The sequence below is a fragment of the Diorhabda sublineata genome, chromosome 3 (genome assembly GCF_026230105.1).
Source record: "Diorhabda sublineata isolate icDioSubl1.1 chromosome 3, icDioSubl1.1, whole genome shotgun sequence".
Taxonomy (NCBI): domain Eukaryota; kingdom Metazoa; phylum Arthropoda; class Insecta; order Coleoptera; family Chrysomelidae; genus Diorhabda; species Diorhabda sublineata.
Window position 1 is genome coordinate 14373516 of NC_079476.1, and position 21386 is coordinate 14394901.

The following is a 21386-nucleotide window of genomic DNA, read 5'->3' on the forward strand; positions in this document are numbered from 1 at the left end:
ATTTTTCTATTAAACTACCTTTTCTGTTGGTAAAAACGCAATAAACTTTATAAGAAAGAAAAATTTCTAGCTAAATCCGTTATAGGCCTCTTTCCTAAGTCGAATATGAAACAGAAACGGTTTAAAGCACGAGAACGATTTCGTGCCATGCCATTTTGTAAATCGACCCAAAATAAGTCGAAAATGAAGAATAAAATTTTTCGATATCTGGAAAACGAAGCGAGATATTGAAACTTGAAGTTGAAAATATTTATTTTTATTTAATATTTGTATATATCAACCTAACCTAACCACCTCGTGGTGCACTTTGAGGGTAAAAAGTTCAAAAATCGTGAATTTTTCACAGCCAAAATTGTCTAAAAAATTTTTTTCCGTGTGAGGATTATTTTAGTTTTATTTTCTTATTATTTTTTTTCTTAAGGGGGGCTTAGCCACCTCGCCCCTTGCCCCACCAGGTGCTCCGTCTCGGTTTTCTGGTCTGCCCGAAAACCACAGGCCGCGAGGAACGGGTGAGTTTGGAGAGGGGAGATTGGGGTGGATAAATTCGGAGCGGGAAGATTTGGAACGTATTTTTACAGTAATTTTTATTATTTGGTTGATTTTGTCGTTAAAAATAAGATAAATGATGCAAAAATAATTGCTAGAGAACTTTCTCAGGATAATTGATTTCCAATTATAAAACAAACGAAAATAAATCACTTTAAAAAGCAATCAGAACGTACTTTTTGCTCGAAAGAGGATATTTTTACATTAAATTACTAATTAAATCTTCAAACTATCATTAATTTTATAAATAATGAATAACAACCAACAATTCTTTATGAAAAACATCAAATTATTCATGTATTTATCGTATATTAAGTTATATTCATCACAGAATGATGAAAGTTATCAAAAATGGCCCATTTTTCTATAAAAATCTGTTTTTTTTTAATATAATTTTGGAGTAACAGGGTAAATAATAGAAAAATTAAATGAAAAATCTTTTGTTTATTGACGTTATTTTTGATGCTAAATCGCGGCACCACGGAAATTGTACTCTCCCCCGGATTAACTCTGAATTAAACTAGCAACAATATCTTTCTTAATCATTTCATTAAACCCTCTTTTTTGATGTCTTTTTCATTTCTTTAGTATATACTTTCTATAGGGCGCTAGTCGATTTTGGTGAACTACTTTTAGGATCTTGCTTACGCAATAGATGGTATCGATGATCCTTTTCTTGATTGAGTATGAACCCATAATTTTTGTAATTTTGAAGAAAATCCCTTCCTCCTAGTCGGGTTGTGCATCCATACTTTCTTCTCCTCTTTATAACCGCCATCTGTGGCTTTCATGTCGAATTGTATTTCATTCTGTCGCTGGCAACTAGAAGATTCGAGCGAACCAATTCGTGTATGTCGTCCATTCTTTTTCTTAATTGGATCCCATAATCTTCTCCAACTTAGTCTTCTTCAGTTCGACAGCCAAATTCTAGGTCACAAGAAAGCCTCTTTTCGCGTCTAAGCAGAATTTTCGCAGGTGTTTCCCGGTGAACTCATTAATAGCCGATCGATAAGTCATTGCAAATTAATATACATATTAATCCCAATATCTCTAGTGGCAGGAAACTACTTTGGACAAATATCTGCCAATGGTCCTGTTCATTTTCTTGACAATTCCATCTGATTGTGGATGTAATGCGGTCATCCTGGTCTTCTTCATTCCCAGCTGGTCACAGATTTCCTGGAATACGTGGCTTTCGAAGTTTCTTCCTTGATCGCTGTAGACTTCCAAGAGAACACCATATCGGCTAATAAATTATTTCATCAATACTTCCGCGACATTTGTGGCCTCTTGATTTGAAATCACATAAATTTTCACCCACTTTGTAAAATAGTCCATAGGATGTATTTACCGCCCCATTATCTGTCGTTGGAAATGGTCCAGCGATATCTAAAGTAATCCTTTCGAAAGGTCTTCCAAAATTATATTGTTTCGTGGTTGCCTTTCACTTACGATGTGGTCCATTACTCGTAGCACAAGTCATATATCAATAAAACCTTTCACGAACTCACTGAAGGGTTTTCCTCACTCCCAGATGACCTTCCCATGGTTTGTTAAATAACTTCTTCATTATCTTAGCTACTCCTGCTGTCGCAATAACTATCTGTCTTCTCGGAACCATCGTCGTTCTCAAGGATTTTATTAAGATGTCCCTCTTTCAAGGAAGTCTTACTGAGCCCTATATGCCTTTAATCCCTTAATGCCTTGAAATCCTTCACACTTCTTACCATGTAGGTCGCCGATTTTCTTTCTTTCATTGCCATTCTATAACTATCTCCTCTTTCATCAATTATTATTTCAGTTCCCTCTCTCTATGCTCTTGATAGTCTGCAAGCTGATTGTTTGATTGGCTTGACATCACCAGTATTGAGTTTGTGTTTGACGGCTGATGCTCTACCAGTCTTTCCTCCTTTTGGTAAGAAAACTCCTCGATATTACGAGAGAAATTCCCTCATTCTCCTTTTCTCATATCGATTAAAGGATTGAACAGCTACTAATATCATCTATTCGAATCAGTCATGGGAATCAGCTGTCGTCGTTTGGCGGACTATAGACGTTACTGGTACATGGGATACAATTCTGTTATCCTTTTTGATGGTTATCGGGTAATCGTTTACATTTATCACACGTACTGGGATCTCCTTCGCCGACGTAGCTAACCCTTTTCCAATTAATACTCCTTTGCGAACCTCCCCGGTGGTTCCTGGCTCCATCATAATCGGTGTACTTTCTTCCATGGCCCTCACCTGTGACGGTCCCTAATTCTGGTTTGTTGTAGCTTTTTCTTGGAGCTTATCTGATCGGATCTTATAATGGTTCTAGGTACTCTAGTGTCTACCAGCAGATTATTCTTCCTAATCACGTCTCCATCCACATATACAATGTCATTGCGAAATCTAAGAGAAGCTATCAGTATGAAAGGGTTTTTGGAATGATCCTTGGTCGGTGTTGCCGACCCTTTCTGGGTTTTCTGGGCCTGTTGCTCTCCACAATTCCAGCATCTAATCTTCTTTGGATTCTTCTCAACCATACCTTTTATCAAATTGATGATTTGGCTAAGTTTGCTCTCGTCATCCTCTTCATGTATGTTTCTGACCTTGTTATATGAAGCCATTGCGGCTGCTTCATATTTAAGAGCAGCAGTCAGGAAGACATCTGTTAAGGTTTTCGGATGGTTTAATTCAAGCGTCCTCTGCATATCATGGTCGCGCAGGCCATAAATAAATGTCCGGATGCCCAAACACTCCTTCCTGCTCTTTGGTACTGATGGATAAGCGAATCAGACAAGTGGGGCGATATCTACCTCGTACTCTTCAGGCTTCTGTACTCGGCTTTTCAGCTACAGGGGCTTAAGATGTTCGTGGACGTATCTCTTCTTCAGTTGATCGAAGTCATCAGTCTCTTCAAGAGGTATCATATGGAGTACATAAAAGGCTTCTGAATTAGTGCTTTCTCTTTAACGGACCAACTATTAACTCTAGCGACTGCCTCAAACTGTTTAACGTTATTGGTCCAAGACGTCGAAAGTTGGGGACTTGACTCGTGTAAAAATGCCGTTGTTTTCGGTCTTTAGTAGTGCTTGTATATTCGATCTTCTTTTCTTGTACTAGAATATCTTCTGCAATCTTTCTTTCTAGCTCCTTGTTTTTCTCGTCCTTCTGATTTTCATCGTTATCATCTCATTCTCCATATAACATTATATATTCTCATCCATCGTTTTCATCTTTTTGTCGATATCCGATTGTATTTGCTCATTCATCGTGGTCATCTTATTCTTGATTATCCATGCCATTGGCTATTTCAGTTCACAATGAAAAAATATCGGCAGAAATATCGTTCTTCAGATTCGACATATCTATATGAAATATACCTTCTGTTTCTTTCTGTTCACTATGGTTCTTTATTATAAACTAACTACTTGCGCTTAGCTGTTTATCTACACAAACTAGAGACAAATAAAAAACAAAAAAAAGTTAAAAACATATAAAAAATACAGGGATGCCCAATTAGCCCTTAGATGGCCAAGGACTACCAGTTTACTCTACAAAAAAGGTAATTGACTAGTGAGGATTAGTTTGCTAGTGATATGAAATAGAAAGACAGAATGCTATTTACGTTTTATAATTTAATATTCAGTTGTAGCAAATTAACGAGGTATAATAATGATTGTTTTCTAAGTTTCAAGTTGGACTACAATTAAGGGCATCTGTCTAAATAACGGCATATAATGATCCAATTTTTAAAAGTATTCATAAAAATAATAAATTTATAAAATGTCGTATCTATGCCGCTAGATCAAACAAAATTGTCGGCAATGGTTTTATATAAGTTTTTATAATCTGCAATTGATATTGGAAGAACTATACCTAAATAGTATGATTGTCCTGATTATAATATATAATTCATCAATAATTTCAATAGATAACTAAGATATTTTGACTTAAATCAGTTTTTGTTTAATTAAATCGGATGTTTTTAACTAGTCTTCAATTTTTCTTCATTACCTTATAACTGTAAAAGTAATACAGATCTTAAACAGAATCATAAAATATAATTGAAGTAAATTTCATGCCAGAAGCTACGCCGTTTATAAGTATAACATCATTTTTAACACTGATGGATGATCAGATTTAACATCAGATTTATTGCATATTAGTCAGTAGATTAAAGTGCAGATTTTTTTGAGTAGTTAATACCTAACCTAATCTAACCAAATCACTGTTTGTTTTCTTAGTATCCATAATACTAGATAATTTGGAATTGATGCCCGAAATATTTTACAAATATGTTGTACTATATGACATTCAGCTTGTTTTGTGTCGTTTCTAGTCTAGATTTTTAAAAGTACGATGTCCTTACTATTTCTAGTAAAATAATCATGAATATCTTCATATTTAGTCAGAACAAAAATGTTTTTGTGTGTTTCTATCAATATTTGTAAAATGTACAATCACGGAAGTCGCAATATTTCAAGTATTTTGAAGATTTGTCTGTAATTTGTATTTTTGAGCACATTCTAAAAATGATCCTTACTACTGTTTTCAGTAATACAAATATTTTGTTTACTGACGAGCAATTATCCAAAAGTATAATATGTCATTTTGCTGTGAAAAAATGAGTAATATACAGTTTTCAATAACTTAATAGGTATGCAAGATTTCATTTACCGAATTACAAAGATTTGAATCGCTAATTTTGAGTAAAGGTGATCAATATGAGGTGCACAACTTAAATTGATATCCAAGTAAATGCCTAGTCGTTTCACTAGCACCGATTTCATGGCCCATTTGTCTACCCTAAAGAGAAGATGTTTTGTTTTATTCGCATTTAGCTTCAATTTCTCAATGTCACTTAATCTCGTATTTTCCGGGAAAAAAACATATAAAAAAACTGTTATAGGTGCCTATAGAGTTTTTACTTCAGAAATGACCAAAGTCAAAAAATCAATCTCTCTTATCCCGGGTTAAGCCCTGCGAAACCAAGTGTTATTCTTGTAAATACTTCTAACACGCTAAGCCTCTTTCATATTAAAAGCCGTACACAAAATATAGGTTTTTCTTAGTGCTTGTCACATTTTTTCTTTACTATTTGAAATCATTAATCCTGTTTCTAAAGCTCTACAGCATGAAAATAACGACTTACAGAAAACTAGATTTTATTAAGTAATCTTTTGAACAGTCTAAGAGAAATAAGAAATCAAAATTCATTCAATGGTTTGCTAAATGAATCCAGATATTTAGCCAAAGAGTCGAAAGTAACAACTGTTTTTAAAAATAAAAGACGAAAGATAACGAAGCGTTTTTTTGATGAGTTATCAGAAGATGAGAGAATTTCAGACCCGGAATTATATATTAATTTCTCAAACTAAACAAAGATTTTAGAGCCTTTATGACCTAAGTAATATGTTCGAAGTATTACAACCGGAGAAACTCCTATCTTCTTCAAACGAAGTGATAAAAAATGCTTCCGAAAAACTGTCGGCTAAATACAGTAAAGACACCTCAGTTAATCTTTATGAACAAGTAATTGCTCTGAAAACATGCTAAAAATCTGAAATTCAAAAAATTCATTCCATTAAAGAACTCATGGAATTATTGCAGATAAAATTCAATAACCTTGCATAAAGTTTTCCAAAGGTAGTAACAGAATGCTTTTTATTCTTGACACTTCCAGCAACAGCTGAAAGAAGTTTTTGAAAATTAAAACTGATAAAAAATTATCTAAGGACTTCGATGGGGCAAGAACGGCTATCAAACTTGTTAAAAAACTGAAATCGTCTTCAGCTATAGATGATTTAATAAATTAATTTGCCGAAAAACAGACAAGAAATGTGTATATTTAATTTGAATTGTTTGGCTAGCTTAATTTCTAGGAGGAAGCGATAACTTATAATCAATAAATACTTATTTTAGTTTCTTTTGTGAGAAAATTTTAGCCTTTATTTGCCCCCCCCCCCCACTAATTTTGATACAGGGCGTCTCCAAAGCACGCTACTCCACTGCATCTAATAAGATTGTGGTATCATCTGTAAATAAGTGACAAAAGGTATCAATAGCTTCCGGTAAATCATTAACAAAGATGATAAATAGAAGTGGGCCTAAAATAGATCCTTGAGGGATTTCATTGTATATTTCTCTTTCTACAAAGTTCATATTATTATCAGTTTGTTAGGTAGGATGCCAGTAATTTGTATGCTTTCCCTCTAATACCATACAATTTTAGTTTGTCGAGGAGTACATCTGTGGGAACGCAATCGAGAGTTTTCGTTAAGTCGCATATGGTAGCATGAGCTCATGCTCTCTTCAAGTTTATCAACAACTTCTTTCAAGAGTCGAAGTATTTTCCCCTAAGTTTCCAAAGGCGGAGAATGTGAGTTTGGCATCTATAATCCTCATGTTTTCCATCTTTCACCACCTTTCTCACATTCCACAATTTGTTATTAAATCATTTAATATTGGGTTTATTTGACTTGTATTTTATCATAAAAGCATATTTCGGTGATTTGTTTTACTGTTCCCATTACGGTGTCCGCCTAATTTTCAGAACCTATGGTGTCTAAATTCAAATCATTCTAAGAAACTTCAGAAAGTTTCTGTGAAATTTGTTATAGTTATGTTGTTTATTATTCGTTTCATAATGGAGACATTATCTTTTAATGGATAATTGAAATGTATATATTGGCCATTATGATCCGACTAAAGGGGGTCTACTATTCCCACTTCTATTAAACTAGATTCTACATTTGTTACTATATTGTCGAGACAAGACTGACAATTTAACACTATTCTTGTTGACTCTTCTGGAGAGCTTCATCTGGAGTATAAACCAATTTTACATTTGTGTCACATTCTTCCAAGCTCTCTAATCCAGAAGGCACTCGTATGGGTAGAGTATTCATTACATCTGTAATCAGTTTCAACGTATCCCTGTTCTTAAGCCCATTTTCTACTTTTAGTTAGACTTCGGGTCGTCCTATGCAAGAAGTTGATGGTATCTCAGTAATCAAATAGTCAATAGATAATGAAATCAGATCATTAAGCCAAGCACCATTCTATTCCAGAAATATTGCTTCCATTCTATTAGCGATTCCACAGTTTTTGAAGTTTCTTCACCACACTCTTCAGATATTAAATGATTTCGGATAACATTTTTAGCATTGACATTTTTTCATATTATTTTTATCCTTCAGCTCTTGCCAAATGATGAAAAGATTATTTCATTTCAAAGGAAAAGCTATAAAGTAGAATAGCCGCATATAAACATCAGTTAACTAAAAATTTTAAAAGGCGTAAATATGGGCACCTAATTTTATTTTAGCAGTTTCTATATACTATGCTCTTTCATTTAAAGAAAAAATTAAATCGTGACTAGACTAATTTCGTATCTCTACAAAATTTTACTATTAATATTAAACTATGTACCCAGATTCCTTTCACCCATAACTAGATTATATCCAAAACACAAATAAATAGTTCACAATTTTCTTTAGATTTACACTTAGACACTGCACGAGCAAACGTCCGATGCGTACTGGTGCATACATTGAAGTGACAAAAAATGAGAAAATTAGACGTTTCAGGTGTATATGTTTTCGCACCCAGTTACAGGCCCAACATCCCTTAGCTTAATTAGCAAATTTTGATACATTCCTCATCCCTTGAGAATTTGGACTATAGCCAGTTTTTCAATGCATCGGTCCCCCTGTGTAAATGTAGGATTGCTTCAATGTTGCCACTACAAATTGGTAAGGTACAATGTAGAATTTTAGGGAAAGAAAATCGAATGAGAAAAAATAATTTATTTTTTTGTATTCATTCACAAAAAAATCATATTATCTTTGACGAAGAATAAAAACATAAAAAATCAAAAAACAAAAACATTACACCCTCCTCTCTATAATTATTTTAGCACAATTCGGCGAGGAGGAAAACCTAGGATAGTCATATTGGGGCAGAAATAAATTCATTAAAACAATAAAACCTTTTGTACCAATTATCTCCAATTCGTCTAATTTTTATGTGAAATAGTGATCGAGAGTTTCACAATATGAAACAGATTTAAGAATTCAAACTAATAAAACGATAATATACTGGAAAAGATTTTATTTTATCTTCAGTATTGTTCAAATACGCTATTTAGTATCGATTGAATTCTATAAATTCTCCCTTTGAAAACAACAATTAAAAATATACGTTTAATATCACACCCGTTTACATCCAGACAAATATACAGTATTGTTAATACATGTACTAAAATCACAATGCTATTCAAAAAAGCAGTTTTTTGGATTTTTTACGTCTGGTTTTACAAATTGTATACAATAGAAATAATTTAAGCTCCTTGTCAAAAGTGCATTAGTTAGGTACAATAACAAAATTAACTAAAATAACAACTAAACTTTTATTAAAGCTTTTGGGAATCGCTCTTCGATTTACCAATACTGGATTGTTGAGGAAATGTTACAGATTGTGATTCCATTTTCGATTTTGAAGGATCTGGGAGTGATTTTGGGACATTGTCATTTTTTTCAGAATTGTCAGATTCTTTTTTTTTCGCAGATTTCGATTCTTTGTCTTTTTGGAGAGCTTTTTCGATTTTGTCTTCTACTTCGAGGATTTCTTCTTTATCGATTAGATCTACTAATTCATCAATTTGTTTTGGACTAAGATTCACATTTTCTTTGCCTATTATTTCAATTACCTGCGTAAACACAAAACAGTTTCATATTAAAATAGGTAATAAAACCAAGAGTGTTCAGAATTATGTAGTTTAATGTCTAGTAATCATAGTACCAATGTTTTAAAATGAATAGTGGTGTGTTAATGCCTCAAACTATTTACAATATTAAACATACAGTTGTAAATTATAAGTTAACCATTTTGAAACAACTGATGTATCCAAAAAGTCCTTTGTTAAAACATTGAATAATAAAGGGGACACAACCCTTGTGAAGGGGTGAATTGAGAACCTTATTCTTTCAAATACATTCAAATCTGTTTTGGTAATGAGAAATTATTTTATCTCAAAAGAATACGTGACAGTTCGCTAAAGAAATCAAGTAGATTATTTAGTCAACAAAAGGGAGGACTTTCTGCTAATTTGTATAAATTATATTCTTGATATATAACAGAATTGTTTGTTTATGTTTTCTAAATTTATAGGTCCTCCTTTTACATATCCCTTCTGTTACCATACGCTGTTTTTATAGCTAACCTGAGGCCCTAGAATATTCTCAACAGTTCTTCAGAGGAGTTCCAAAACATTTTAGAACACTTATGGACACTTCAGAGTATTCAATAAAATCCTCCATTTCTATTTTGAAACCGTTTTACTCACACAAAACAATTACTCCCAACAATATGACAATTGCCTCTATGATCCTCATTTTAACAGCTTATAGACTCCAGTTGCATCTTCACCGGACTTGTTTACACCTAACTCTAGGAACACAATACCCACTTCTCACTTACAAAGTGTTTTCAAATAATGAAATAATGAGTGGAAGAGCCCTTAGATTACATTTACACAGAGATTGCTGTCAATTACCAAGTCCACTGAAACTACTGTCAAACAGAAGCTTTGCATATATGACCTAAAGAAATCTAGAAATCTACAATTGCATACTGACATTAGAGCCTATGCTTCCTCCTGAAACTGTCATCGCTATTATAAATCACAGAACCTTCAAATAGCTAATCTTCCTGAAACTATGGTGTCCAATAGCCTTCAATTAAAAAGTCGACGCTCCTCTGTATTGGATAGACGCCCTTAGTGTCCGTAATGTCCTTACACTTGGTGCTCTTTCCGGAAAGGTCGTTGCCGTTTGCTCATTCCTTAATTTTCATGGAACTATCTACATTATGACCCTTTAAAAGATCAAGATGGACTCATCGTCGACATATCTTGGAGATACTTCACTGTGCACAGCACCAAATAGGCTCATGAATCAACGAGCACTAGCAGTAAAAATAATAACTGACAACAATCTACAATACATTAAGTTTATAATTTTCTGCTTAAAATTGAAACTTCTGGCCCTTTCTCCACTTCCGTTTTCCAAATTGACAAACCTATTTTTTGATGAAATCGCAATTTAAAACGACTTAGATAATATTTGTTATTTACTACCTCAAGTCTCGCCACTCAAACTCAAATCATGCATATTTAGAGTTGCTGATACAAAATTCCATTTGAAACACAGATGACTGACAAGCCTCGCCACTCAAACTCAAGTGATGGATTATATTTTAGAGTTGCTGATATAAAATTCCATTTGAAACGCAGATGACTGACAAAACAAAGACAATTTATAAAATACAAAATTACATATGACATGAAGAGAGTGCCCTTAGTGACAAAAATAATGTATATGTTTATATTAGCCATTAAAAATAACCTCAACTTCCAAGATAATGTGTATTTTGAGTTTATGTAAAAAACCTTCGATCGATCCTTACAACCAAAAGCTGAAAAATATACAAATACTGGAAATAAATTTAATAAGTGTGGTATGGTCGTTGCCACATATTACATTCATCGACTTGAAAGTTGGATTAGACTTGATAAATAGTATGAGGAATTTAGGAGTTCCTAGAAAAATTACACAGATAACAAAAGGAATATATAAAAACCGGAGTTTAGGATGGAAATGAGAGTAAAACAAGGAGATAGTCTTAGTTCTCTTCTATTTATACTTGTCATGAATGGGACGATAGAAACAATAAACGAAAAGAACAATAAATTGGAATGCATAACTGGCTATAGGAACCTAGAACAGGATTAGATATGAAGACTATATAGTAATAGTAGCATATACATTTATTAAAATAAAAGGTAAAGACATATAGATAAAGATAATAGAAGACCTAAGAATGGAAGTAAATATCAGGAAATGCAAATAGATGGTAACTGATTCAAAAAGAGAACAGGGGGAAGATTTAATACTAAAAGGGCAATAAATAGATAGAGTGACCAGTTTTGAAAATCTGGGAGTCATTTTTACAGAAAATGGAAAAAAAATATATAGAACAAAGTAAGAAAAGCAAATCAATTATGCTATGTTCTAAATAAGACAATTTTCGGGGAAAAAGGAATAGAAGACATAAAAACAAAAGTATTAAATTTGATACCCACATAATAATATGTGGAAATGAAACTTGGCTAATGACTAAAAAGATACAGCAAGAAAAACGAGGATTGATAGAATAAGAAATGAGGTAATTATAGAAAAGCTCGAACCAATAAGACACAAAATGCCTAAAGATGTTTAAACTAGTACAAACACATGAAAAGAAGGACAACACAAAACTTGATGAGAAAAGTAACGGAGGAAAAAAATATAAAAAAGAAGGAAAGAATGATTCAGGAAAACCTGACTTGTCAAGTAAAACAGAAAGGGGAAATAAAAGAGAAAACAATACCGCAGATGAATGACATAGCTAAGAATCGCAAAGAGAAAAAATGTATAAAAAGAGAATGAAAACTAAAATCCCAATACTCTGGCACTCAAAGGGATATTAAAGGTTCTAAAGAAGGAGAAATTTCATAAGATGAATTTGAAAATTATGTTCGTTGTCTATCTATACTAGAATTTCTGAATTTAAAATTCGTTATAGATTGCTTTTCAAGCAGTGTTAAAAATATTATTTGTCCATATTATTGAGAATACCTTTAAAACGTCCTCTACTTTTATCGAACCATCCTTATCATCGTCCATCCTCTTCAGAACATTTTTAATTTGTTCAATTTTACTTTGGTCGGGTACGTCTTTAATTTTATGTATGACAGCTATGATATCATCAATTTTCAATAATTCTTCCTTCTTTTTATCGGTAACTTCGATTTCTAAATCTTTTTTCAACTGTTTTTCTCGTTTTTCTAAGTCGACTAATACAGAGTCCAATTTATTAATCATCTTATTAACACTCTTGAAGAGTCGTTTGGCAGCTTTAGTTTCTTTAATTTTTGCTTCGGGTTGTTCCGCAACACATTTTGCTAAATCTTCAACATCTAAAAGGTGAAAAATAAATTAATTTGTTACTGCTCTATTCCCAAGAAAATTATTTCTATTTTCAATATAATTTTTTGAAAAATTCAATGGAGGATTATTCCAACTGAATTTCAAGCTGCCCAAAAAAAATATATGATATTTAGCAAAGTTGAAGGAAATGAACAAATGCAAAGATAAATACTTTTTTCATTATGTTTCAATTTGATTAAATGGCCAGGTAATTGTTTTATATTAAAATAAAAAATTGATTAAAATTTCTATAAGATAGGTTATTATCACAAACTTAACCAATGGATAAAGCTTTACATGTTAAATTATGCACTTAGCTCATAGAGGAACGTGGAGATCAAATTTGTACAATTAAATCCAAGAGTACTAGTTTAGGTAACTATAGGCAAAGAATTTTAATAAAATTGTGAATAATCCAAATTCAGGTGTCCTAAATTATCAAAAAATTGGCCAAAACTATGAAATATTAGTAGTCCTATCAAAAACAAAAAAAAATAAATACAAAAATTGGAACTATGGAAATATGAAGGTATAAATTTATGCAAAATTGACCTTTGTGGTCAGACACCTTCTTAAATTACAGTATGCAATTTTTTGACCAAGCATACAACTTGCAATATTTCAAGCAAGTAAATGAAAAGATTAGAAATTAATTGACATTAAATTTAAATTTTATTGAGGTTCTTATCTGTACGAATTAATACTATAAAAAAATGTCTGATATTCTATGTTTGTATTACTCTGGTCGAATCTAACCAGCCTATAAGAAAAATTAGTATTTTATCAGCAAACTAGAAAATAGGAGAAAAACCTAATGAAGAAATCATGTTGAGGAAAGACTAGTATGATATTTTGACAACAAATATTAATGATAACAATAACAGAATTGAAGTTCAAGTTTAATTATTTTCAGATAAAATTCGACAAACCTCTTTAGAATTTTTGATTATAAAAATTCATTTTGTCAATTGTTCTAATAACAAAAAATAAATTAGTGAACTATTATCACAAAAAAAATTCTTGAAGAGAATTTCATTAAATATCAAAAATACATAAAAAATCACTTTTTATATCAGGGATTTCAAATTTACAATAATTAGTACTTTTGGGGAGATATAGTTCTAATAATATACTCTTCAGCAAAATTAACACATAATTTCAATTTAATATTAAGAATATAAAAAATTTTGTGTAGGAAATACAGAGATTCAACAAAAATATACAAAACAAAATCTGAAAATTTCAATAGCGCATCCTTTGGCATCAATTGAATCATCTTATATGCTTCAAATTTCATTTGTTATATGATTTCAGTAAAGAAGATTCATTCTATATGTGAATGATTCTAAGATGGAAATTTTGAAGAGACATAGATGTTATGTAGCCTAATAGTGTAACTTAGTGTAGTGATAATATGAAACCACAATTTGTATTATAAATATCATGTAAAAGTCTTAATCTTTATATACCTCAAATTTTGTAAATTAATAATACAACGGATATGACCTTGTTTAAGACATTACTCCAATTAATCACATCAAGAGATGATTAATTGGATAAGGGACGTAGCTTCTTATCATATTTCATATAGAGGTATTTTGTCTAATACTTATGCATCACAAACACCAATGTCTTGGAAATTATTCTAAACTAAAAAGATGGTAAGGGTAAAAAAATAATGATTTCCTAAAACGAGAACACTTCACTTCACAGAAATCATACTATTGCTCAACCAAAACTGAAATAGGAACATTCTAGTACCTCCTACATAGAAGTTTCAGCCACCTGTTGAGTGAACAAATCAATTTGGACGGGAACCATCAGAAAAAATATAACAATCCTAACTGATAGTCAGCCACAGAAAATTAAGTCTAATTTGACCACAGTAGATAGAATCAGAAAGTAAATAATATGATATAACCGTTCTGTTTCCCAACGAATAATAGTCACAAACTGACAAAAAAAAAACCTCAGCCGGGTCTATACCCGGTCTTAGACGTTCGAAACTGTTTCTAGAAGCTATTAATGCAGATGTATCATAAATCCATTGACCTAAATAGAAACCAACATATTCTCATAGGGTTTCTAGCAGAACACTGTCACTTGAATGAACAATTCGTGAGAAAGAAAACTAAAAATACTGACGACTGCAGGTTTTATGTAGAACAAAGTGGAACACAACACACTACTAAGAGTTTATTAATACTTTATTCTTCTACATTGTTTCGATATATTTTTTCTGAATGCATGTTGCTTCAATATTTTTGTTTACAATTATTTACTTAATGTAATAATTATTAGCATTGACAGGAATGAAAGCTATTTTATTTAAAAAATTTTTTACTCAATCTTGATAAGATTGAGCAAAGGCGCCACACCGTCGCCATAGAGTAGTACACATATGTCCCAAGATATTTGGACTTGGAATATTATTTATAAAAGCGAGCAAGCAAATACCCTTTCAAAACACATTTTTAACCAGATCTTTTCAGTTTCAAATGAAATACAATATCAACTAACCTCATAATTTAGAAAAAAGCTTTATTCAAACGTAATTTTTATTTTGTGGGTACCTATTACTAGTGGTGTTGTCGAGCCGGAACGCTCCGGAACGTCGTTCCGGTACTTCCTTTTTGGACAGGAACGCGTTCCGGAACTAAAGATGATTTCTGATAACGAAAAGTAAAAAAAAATTAAAAAGAATTGCTGATTTTCTTCTTCTAATTTTTGACGAATTTTTATATGTATTATTATAAACAGGGGTTTGAACCGAACTGGAACGAACCGGCTTGTTTTTCCGAACCGCGAGCCGAAGTCCGGAACAAATACGTGAATAAGTTTTTGAACCCAGGATCAGCCCTGTCTATATAATTATATAATTGCATTCCGGTAAAAAAAATTAGCAGAACACCATTGCTTATTACATTCCATGCAAACTTTTCATTGTTTAAAACAGTGCAGGAAGTTCTTTGGCAGCTTCTTAAGGTTGCATAATGCTTTCTCTTTTGCAGCTGCAATGAACCCAAATCCTTGTTTTCCAATAAATTTTGGTATTAAGTAAATATCAAAATCACCGCAAATTCGTTTGTTGCGTGTTGAGGTTGGGAGCAATATGACCTTGTATAATCACTAATACTATTCCGAGCTGTCTAGCATAATTCCACCTAGAGCAGTATTTGAAAGACCTATTCGACAGACGTTGTTCAAGAACACTGCGTTTCCCTGCAGACGCCCAGAACGTCAATTTATAGGGACTCTTTTCTTTGGAGAAGTGCTATCAAGGTACATATTTCCCGACCACTACAACCTACAGAAGTTCAAGATCAATATCCACAGGCATCTCCATACAACTGGCACCACTCGAACTATTAGAGTGTGAAAGGGTTTTACTCCTTTGTGCTTGCTTTTTACATAAAAACAAGTTTGACTAACAAATGTCGGTAGTTGGCTTCTGATGTATTTGTTTTTCTTCTGTAGGATTGTTAGAAGACTGAAAAATCTATATACTATCTCTCTATTAGTAAAATTCGATTTATATCCGGCTCGAAGGACCAGAAAGTGTAAGAGTATAGATGTAGTAATAATAGTTAACAGAGTATTCATTGCTTGCTTACTTAATCAAATGAAAAACCAAGTGTTGATATTGAAATAATTACCTTGTTTGTAGTCCTCCATCTCAGATTTTAGTTCTTGAATTTCTTCCTTTTCAACAATAAATTTCTTTTCTTGCGAGACAGTGTCGATAGCAGTCTCGATAATCTCGAAGTCTTTAGATTGAAGGTTTTCACTTTTCTTTTCAAGTTTTTCTTTTTTCTTCGTATCTATCCTTAATGCAGTGTCCTCAAGTAGTGGTGTAGTTGATGTTGACAAAACAGGTGCTTTGTCCACAAGAAGTTCTTTTTCTTTTTCCATCTGTTTCTTCTTTTCTTCTCTCCTTTCCTCTCTTTCTTCTCTAATTTTCTTTTCTTCCTCTTTAATAATTTCCGCTCTAACTCTATTATCAATTTTACCTAAAGAAGAAACATTATATTGAATTTACTATCAAAATTCAATAATAAATTACCCTCTTTCTCCCCAATAGCAGCTTGTGTTTGCTTTACAATGGTTTCTGGTAGAGCTGATATAGTAGCTTTAAGTTTATCACTGGTAGGAATGGTTTCTGGCAGCATTAACGCTCTAGATAACAATAAAAGGGAAGGAGGAAGTTTCTTATTTAAACTTAAGTCTAACCATTGCTCTAATTGAGCCCTTAATCTTTCTTCGCTTAATCCATACGCTCTCATGCCTCTTGCTCTACAACAAAATATTTTTGAGTTTTCAAAATTTTCAATAAAAACACTAATGGTTGCAACCCTATGAATTGATGTTCATTCAGTGTTCAACCTTTTTTAGTTTACTAATTTTATGTATATGTTGTATGGGTACAAACAATTTCACATGATTCCTATTTTCAATAACGTAACTGTTACCTGTATTAATAGTACAAATTTCATCAATTACCCTTTCAGGAGAATAAACATTTAGTATTTTTTCAATCCAAGAATCTAAATCTGTTTTATGTTCAAAGAAAAAAGACCCTAATTGTTGAAACATTTCAATACCACATATGGGCAGACAAGATGACGATGTCTATTCAATTCATTCTAAAAAATTGTGACAGTAAAAAAATTTATTTACTTGACTTTTTTCACAAAACTATTCAGTATATAAATTTAGTCTAGTGTAGTAAATGATACATTATATTTACCTAACAACGATGCAACTCTAGGTTATGGAGGATAATTATTATTAATAGAATGATTAAAAAGATCACCTATACTCAGAAACAGATTAAAATTTGAGAAAAAAAATTGTAATGGAAATGGTATTGAGAAAAAATTTTAAATTATTTTTTAAATACAATAATAATATAATCTATTATTGGAAATAAGAAATAAAAGGGAGAGAAAAATTATTATTGTAAATTAATATAATATGCATAACATCATGCCAACCACCGGCGCCTTTCATAATTTAATATAATGGAAATTATATTGTTATGGTTTCACAGCCATATGCCATCAAAGGTGCCAGTCATAATTTAAAGTAATGGAAACTAAAAGATGTGGGTGGCTATATCTATTAGTGGGTAGCCATAAACTATATTTTATATATTATGGAAGAAGTTGTATACTACTAAACAAAGTTTTTACAATGATATAAAATTCTTACATGTGCATGTAAAAGCAAAAACTCACAGTAAAGCAAATAGTTAAATGTTGAAGACCAGAGAAATGTTACAATAATAAATACCATATGTCTTGAAACAAAATAGTTATTAATATTACATTATGTGAATATATAATTTGTAAACATTTACTGACATAAATATGTGCACAGTTGAGATTAGTTTTTTATTGTTAGTATAATAAAATTTAATCAAATATTTGCTAATAATACTGTGAATTCATCAAAATTGATCTATAAAAGGCATTTACATAAGAACATTTAGATTTCAATGTAATATTGCTATTAAATATTCTCACCTGCAAGCTTGCTGAACTTCTGCTAATGTCAAACTATGTACACCTTCTTTTTGTATCATTTTATCATCAGCTGCTAAGGATCGTAATTTCATTCTAAGTTGAAAACGAAGAAAATTATTTGTCCCTAAAGTTTGAACTTCCAAAACTCTACATAGAGCAATTAGTTGACTTCTAGACAAAGAATCTAATGTTATTTCATCTTGAAATAACTTTGAAAACTTCATTATATCTTCAGATTTAACGTATTCACCTAAAATACAAATGAAAATGAATCACTACCCAGCAAAATTTACACAATTTTCATTTTGTAATCTTGAAAAATATTGCAACACTTATTTTTTCAATACACTGCAACTCAAAGTTTATGGTGTCTCTATCTGAACTTTTTTCAAGATCTAATGAGCTCCCCAGTGTTTGTACTGGCTTGGATCTCCTCTTCTCAGGGCCGGATTAAGCTAGGGGCTTGGGGGGGCTATAGCCCCGGGCCCCAGGTCCAAGAGGGCCCCATCATTTGGAATTCATTATGTATTTTTTGATGTGTTGATACCACAAATCTAACATATTGATATTATTTTGTAAATTTTTCCGGGTTTTCGAATTCCTTTAGGGGGCCCTGTCATTATTTTAGCCCCGGGCCTTATAAATCTTAATCCGGCCCTGCCTCTTCTACAGGCTTCTTATCCATCCACAGAAAGTACACTTGTAAGTTTCTGCTAGATCTAATCTCATCAAGTTCTTCCTGACAAGAAGTTAGTGAGGTGTAATTTGATTTTACTGAAATTCAAATATTTTTTAGACCTAATTATATCAAAGTTCGTAAGGAAATTTTTGAAGTGATACAGGAAGACGCCTCCAGAGTGCTTCCTTTCAGCTTCCTCCTACTATCACAACACCTTAATAGGAGAGTTCTCAATAGCTACACAATAGTATATTACAGCCTAAGATCACAAAGTTGGATTTTCTGACACGTGTCCACCAGGGCATTTCTGTAATCTTGTAGTCAAAAACACATCCTTCTATTGCCATTGACTACTGAGATTTTCCTACGTCCTTCTCTAACCGGTTTCCATGTTTTACAATTTACATCAACAGGTATTAAGGTATGTTATCTGTGGTTTAGTTTCTTTTGGTTTTCTGTTTTGAAATCCTTACTGACTCTTGTGTGGCAATTAATTTATATCATAAATACATTCAGAAATAAGATAAATTACATGAAAGGCCAAGGAAGCTATTAAAATTAAGCTAATAAACTATTTTTATATCATTGGAATTATATATTGTTTATTTTTCAGATGTTTAGATTACTTGTTTTTATTATTTATATTTTGTTTTTTTACGTACCTGAAGTTCTAATTTTTTGGAACCAGTCAACAAAATCTTTAGCCTCATTAGAATACCTTTCTTTATGTTGCACAGCCATATTGTCTAATGTCCCTTGTAAGAACTTAGCCATTTCCAGTTGAACCTTCAATCTCTGTTTAATTTTATCCTCTTTTTCTGACGTTGTTTGGAATGTAGATGGCAGCATCCCAGGAAAGAATTTAATAAAGAAAGGTAATAGAAACTCCATGAAAGGTACTATAATAAAAACGGAAAATGGAACTAAACGAAAGAGATCTCCAACAGTTCGTGTTAAGAGCCTATATTCTCTCCTTGAGAGAGTTTTGCCATTTAATACTCGCCATACTAGACCTGAAGAGATTTTCACATCAATAAACAAAAGTCTAAAGCCATGATAGTAATGAACTATTTCATCCCAAATTCTTGTTGATAAAGGTTTCTTCTTAACCACAGGCGTTAAATCTTTAGTTTTTATCTGTTGATCTTCTTCTTGCTTCTTTTTAAGCTCCTGAACAGTTTCTTCTACTTTTGAAGATGGTTTTAAGGGTTCTTTTTCAAAATTAATACTGGTAAGTGAAATCTGGCGATAGAAATCAAATTTCCATTTGGGATCATTATTTACTAGCAATGTTCGATTGGGGTAAGTTAAATTCGGGTAAGAACTTATTGAATAAAGACGTTTGGAATCAATTATACTATTTGAAGAGAGGCTATCAATATAACATATACAACGTTTTTTCAATTGATGTTTTTTACAATCTAAAACAAGGAAATACTTTTAACATGATGACATCTTTATATATGTTATGAAAATTATGTAAGTCGAATCATCCTAACCTAAAAATCATAACTTACTTTCAATAATTCTTGATCGAGCACATTTAATGTGGCAAGTTCTTAACACTGCGTACATTTTTAACTGTGAAGTCCTTTATCACCTTTTTAAGTTACCTTATATTTAAAAAAAATTCCATGGATGTTTTTAGATGTTCTTGTACTTTAACAATGTATAATATAGATGATGTATTTTTATAATATTTCGTGACTTACAAATTTTCCATAACAAATGAGAATGAAAGTGACATCTGTGACATTTAACACTTTAACAAACATTTATACCAACATTATGTAAATAAAATACCCCCGCTTTTTATTTTATTTGAAAAAAATTCTTTATATGTATGAAGACTGATATTACCCGTGTATATGAGAGTGAAGAATAACGTTATTCATATATTTCTCAGTTATTTAAATACTTAATCATACACTTATTTACGAAATGTCGGAATTTAAAATCGCAGATTGAAATTCACAGAGTATACCTACAATCACTATACCTCTCTAGTAATTAATTTCATAATATAATCTTTAGGTTTTGTTTGGTTGTAATGTATTGTATTGATGTTCTTTTAATATAATATTAATGGTAAAAGTAAAATGAGCTCACAAAGTGCTTATGACAAATATAAAGCTGGTCCCCATGGCTTAGGAGATCCAGATGATACATATTTAAGACGAGTAGAAATAGATGTAATGATTCCTAAAAAAATGAGAGAAATAGCTAGAGTTGAAAAGTGTTTTAAAGAAGTTGAGGAATTTACAAAATGTGGTAAAGATGCCGGATTATTGATGGTATTCAACTGTAGAGCAGAAAATGATAGATTAAAGAGTTGTCTCACTCATTGGTATCGTGATGAAGACTTCAAAGAAAGATGTAAAAAGGAGTATCTTGAAGAAAGGTCTGAATATAGAAGAACTGGAATTAGCCAAAAACAGAAGCAAAGAATAGCAAATTTCATGTAAATATCAGTTTATAACCTTTTTAAATACTTGTTTTGGTTGTAAATTTTCTCAAATTATTTACATGTTATATATACAAATATAAATCATAAATACAAATTATTGTTTTTATTGATCTGACATTTCAAACTTATAAGTGACATAAGTGGTAATTG

General features: G+C 31.8%; 2 protein-coding genes across 2 annotated transcripts; one reads left to right on the forward strand and one right to left on the reverse strand.

The window, feature by feature from the left end:
• Positions 1–8327: 8327 nt before the first annotated feature.
• On the reverse strand, positions 8328–20632 carry LOC130441981 (mitochondrial proton/calcium exchanger protein). The gene is made up of 7 exons (XM_056775921.1): positions 20287–20632; positions 19432–20190; positions 18091–18340; positions 16629–16858; positions 16222–16575; positions 12215–12555; positions 8328–9246 (listed from the first exon to the last, which is right to left on the reverse strand). The coding sequence occupies exons 1-7, from the start codon at positions 20342–20344 to the stop codon at positions 8950–8952; spliced, it is 2289 nt and encodes a 762-aa protein (XP_056631899.1). The 5' UTR covers positions 20345–20632; the 3' UTR covers positions 8328–8949.
• A 98-nt stretch (positions 20633–20730) lies between these two features.
• LOC130441983 (COX assembly mitochondrial protein homolog) lies at positions 20731–21330 on the forward strand. Its single transcript, XM_056775924.1, has one exon. The coding sequence runs from the start codon at positions 20869–20871 to the stop codon at positions 21232–21234; it is 366 nt and encodes a 121-aa protein (XP_056631902.1). The 5' UTR covers positions 20731–20868; the 3' UTR covers positions 21235–21330.
• The last annotated feature ends 56 nt before the right edge of the window (positions 21331–21386 follow it).

Excerpts from the sequence above, each read along its gene's own strand:
- LOC130441981 (XM_056775921.1), bottom strand. The coding sequence starts at position 20,344 with ATGTACGCAGTGTTAAGAACTTGCCACATTAAATGTGCTCGATCAAGA. Across the intron at positions 16,859-18,090 it reads GAAGTTCAGCAAGCTTGCAG|AGCAAGAGGCATGAGAGCGT; the intron begins GTGAGAATATTT and ends ATTTTGTTGTAG. Across the intron at positions 12,556-16,221 it reads GATGGAGGACTACAAACAAG|ATGTTGAAGATTTAGCAAAA; the intron begins GTAATTATTTCA and ends TTCACCTTTTAG.
- LOC130441983 (XM_056775924.1), top strand. The coding sequence starts at position 20,869 with ATGAGCTCACAAAGTGCTTATGACAAATATAAAGCTGGTCCCCATGGC.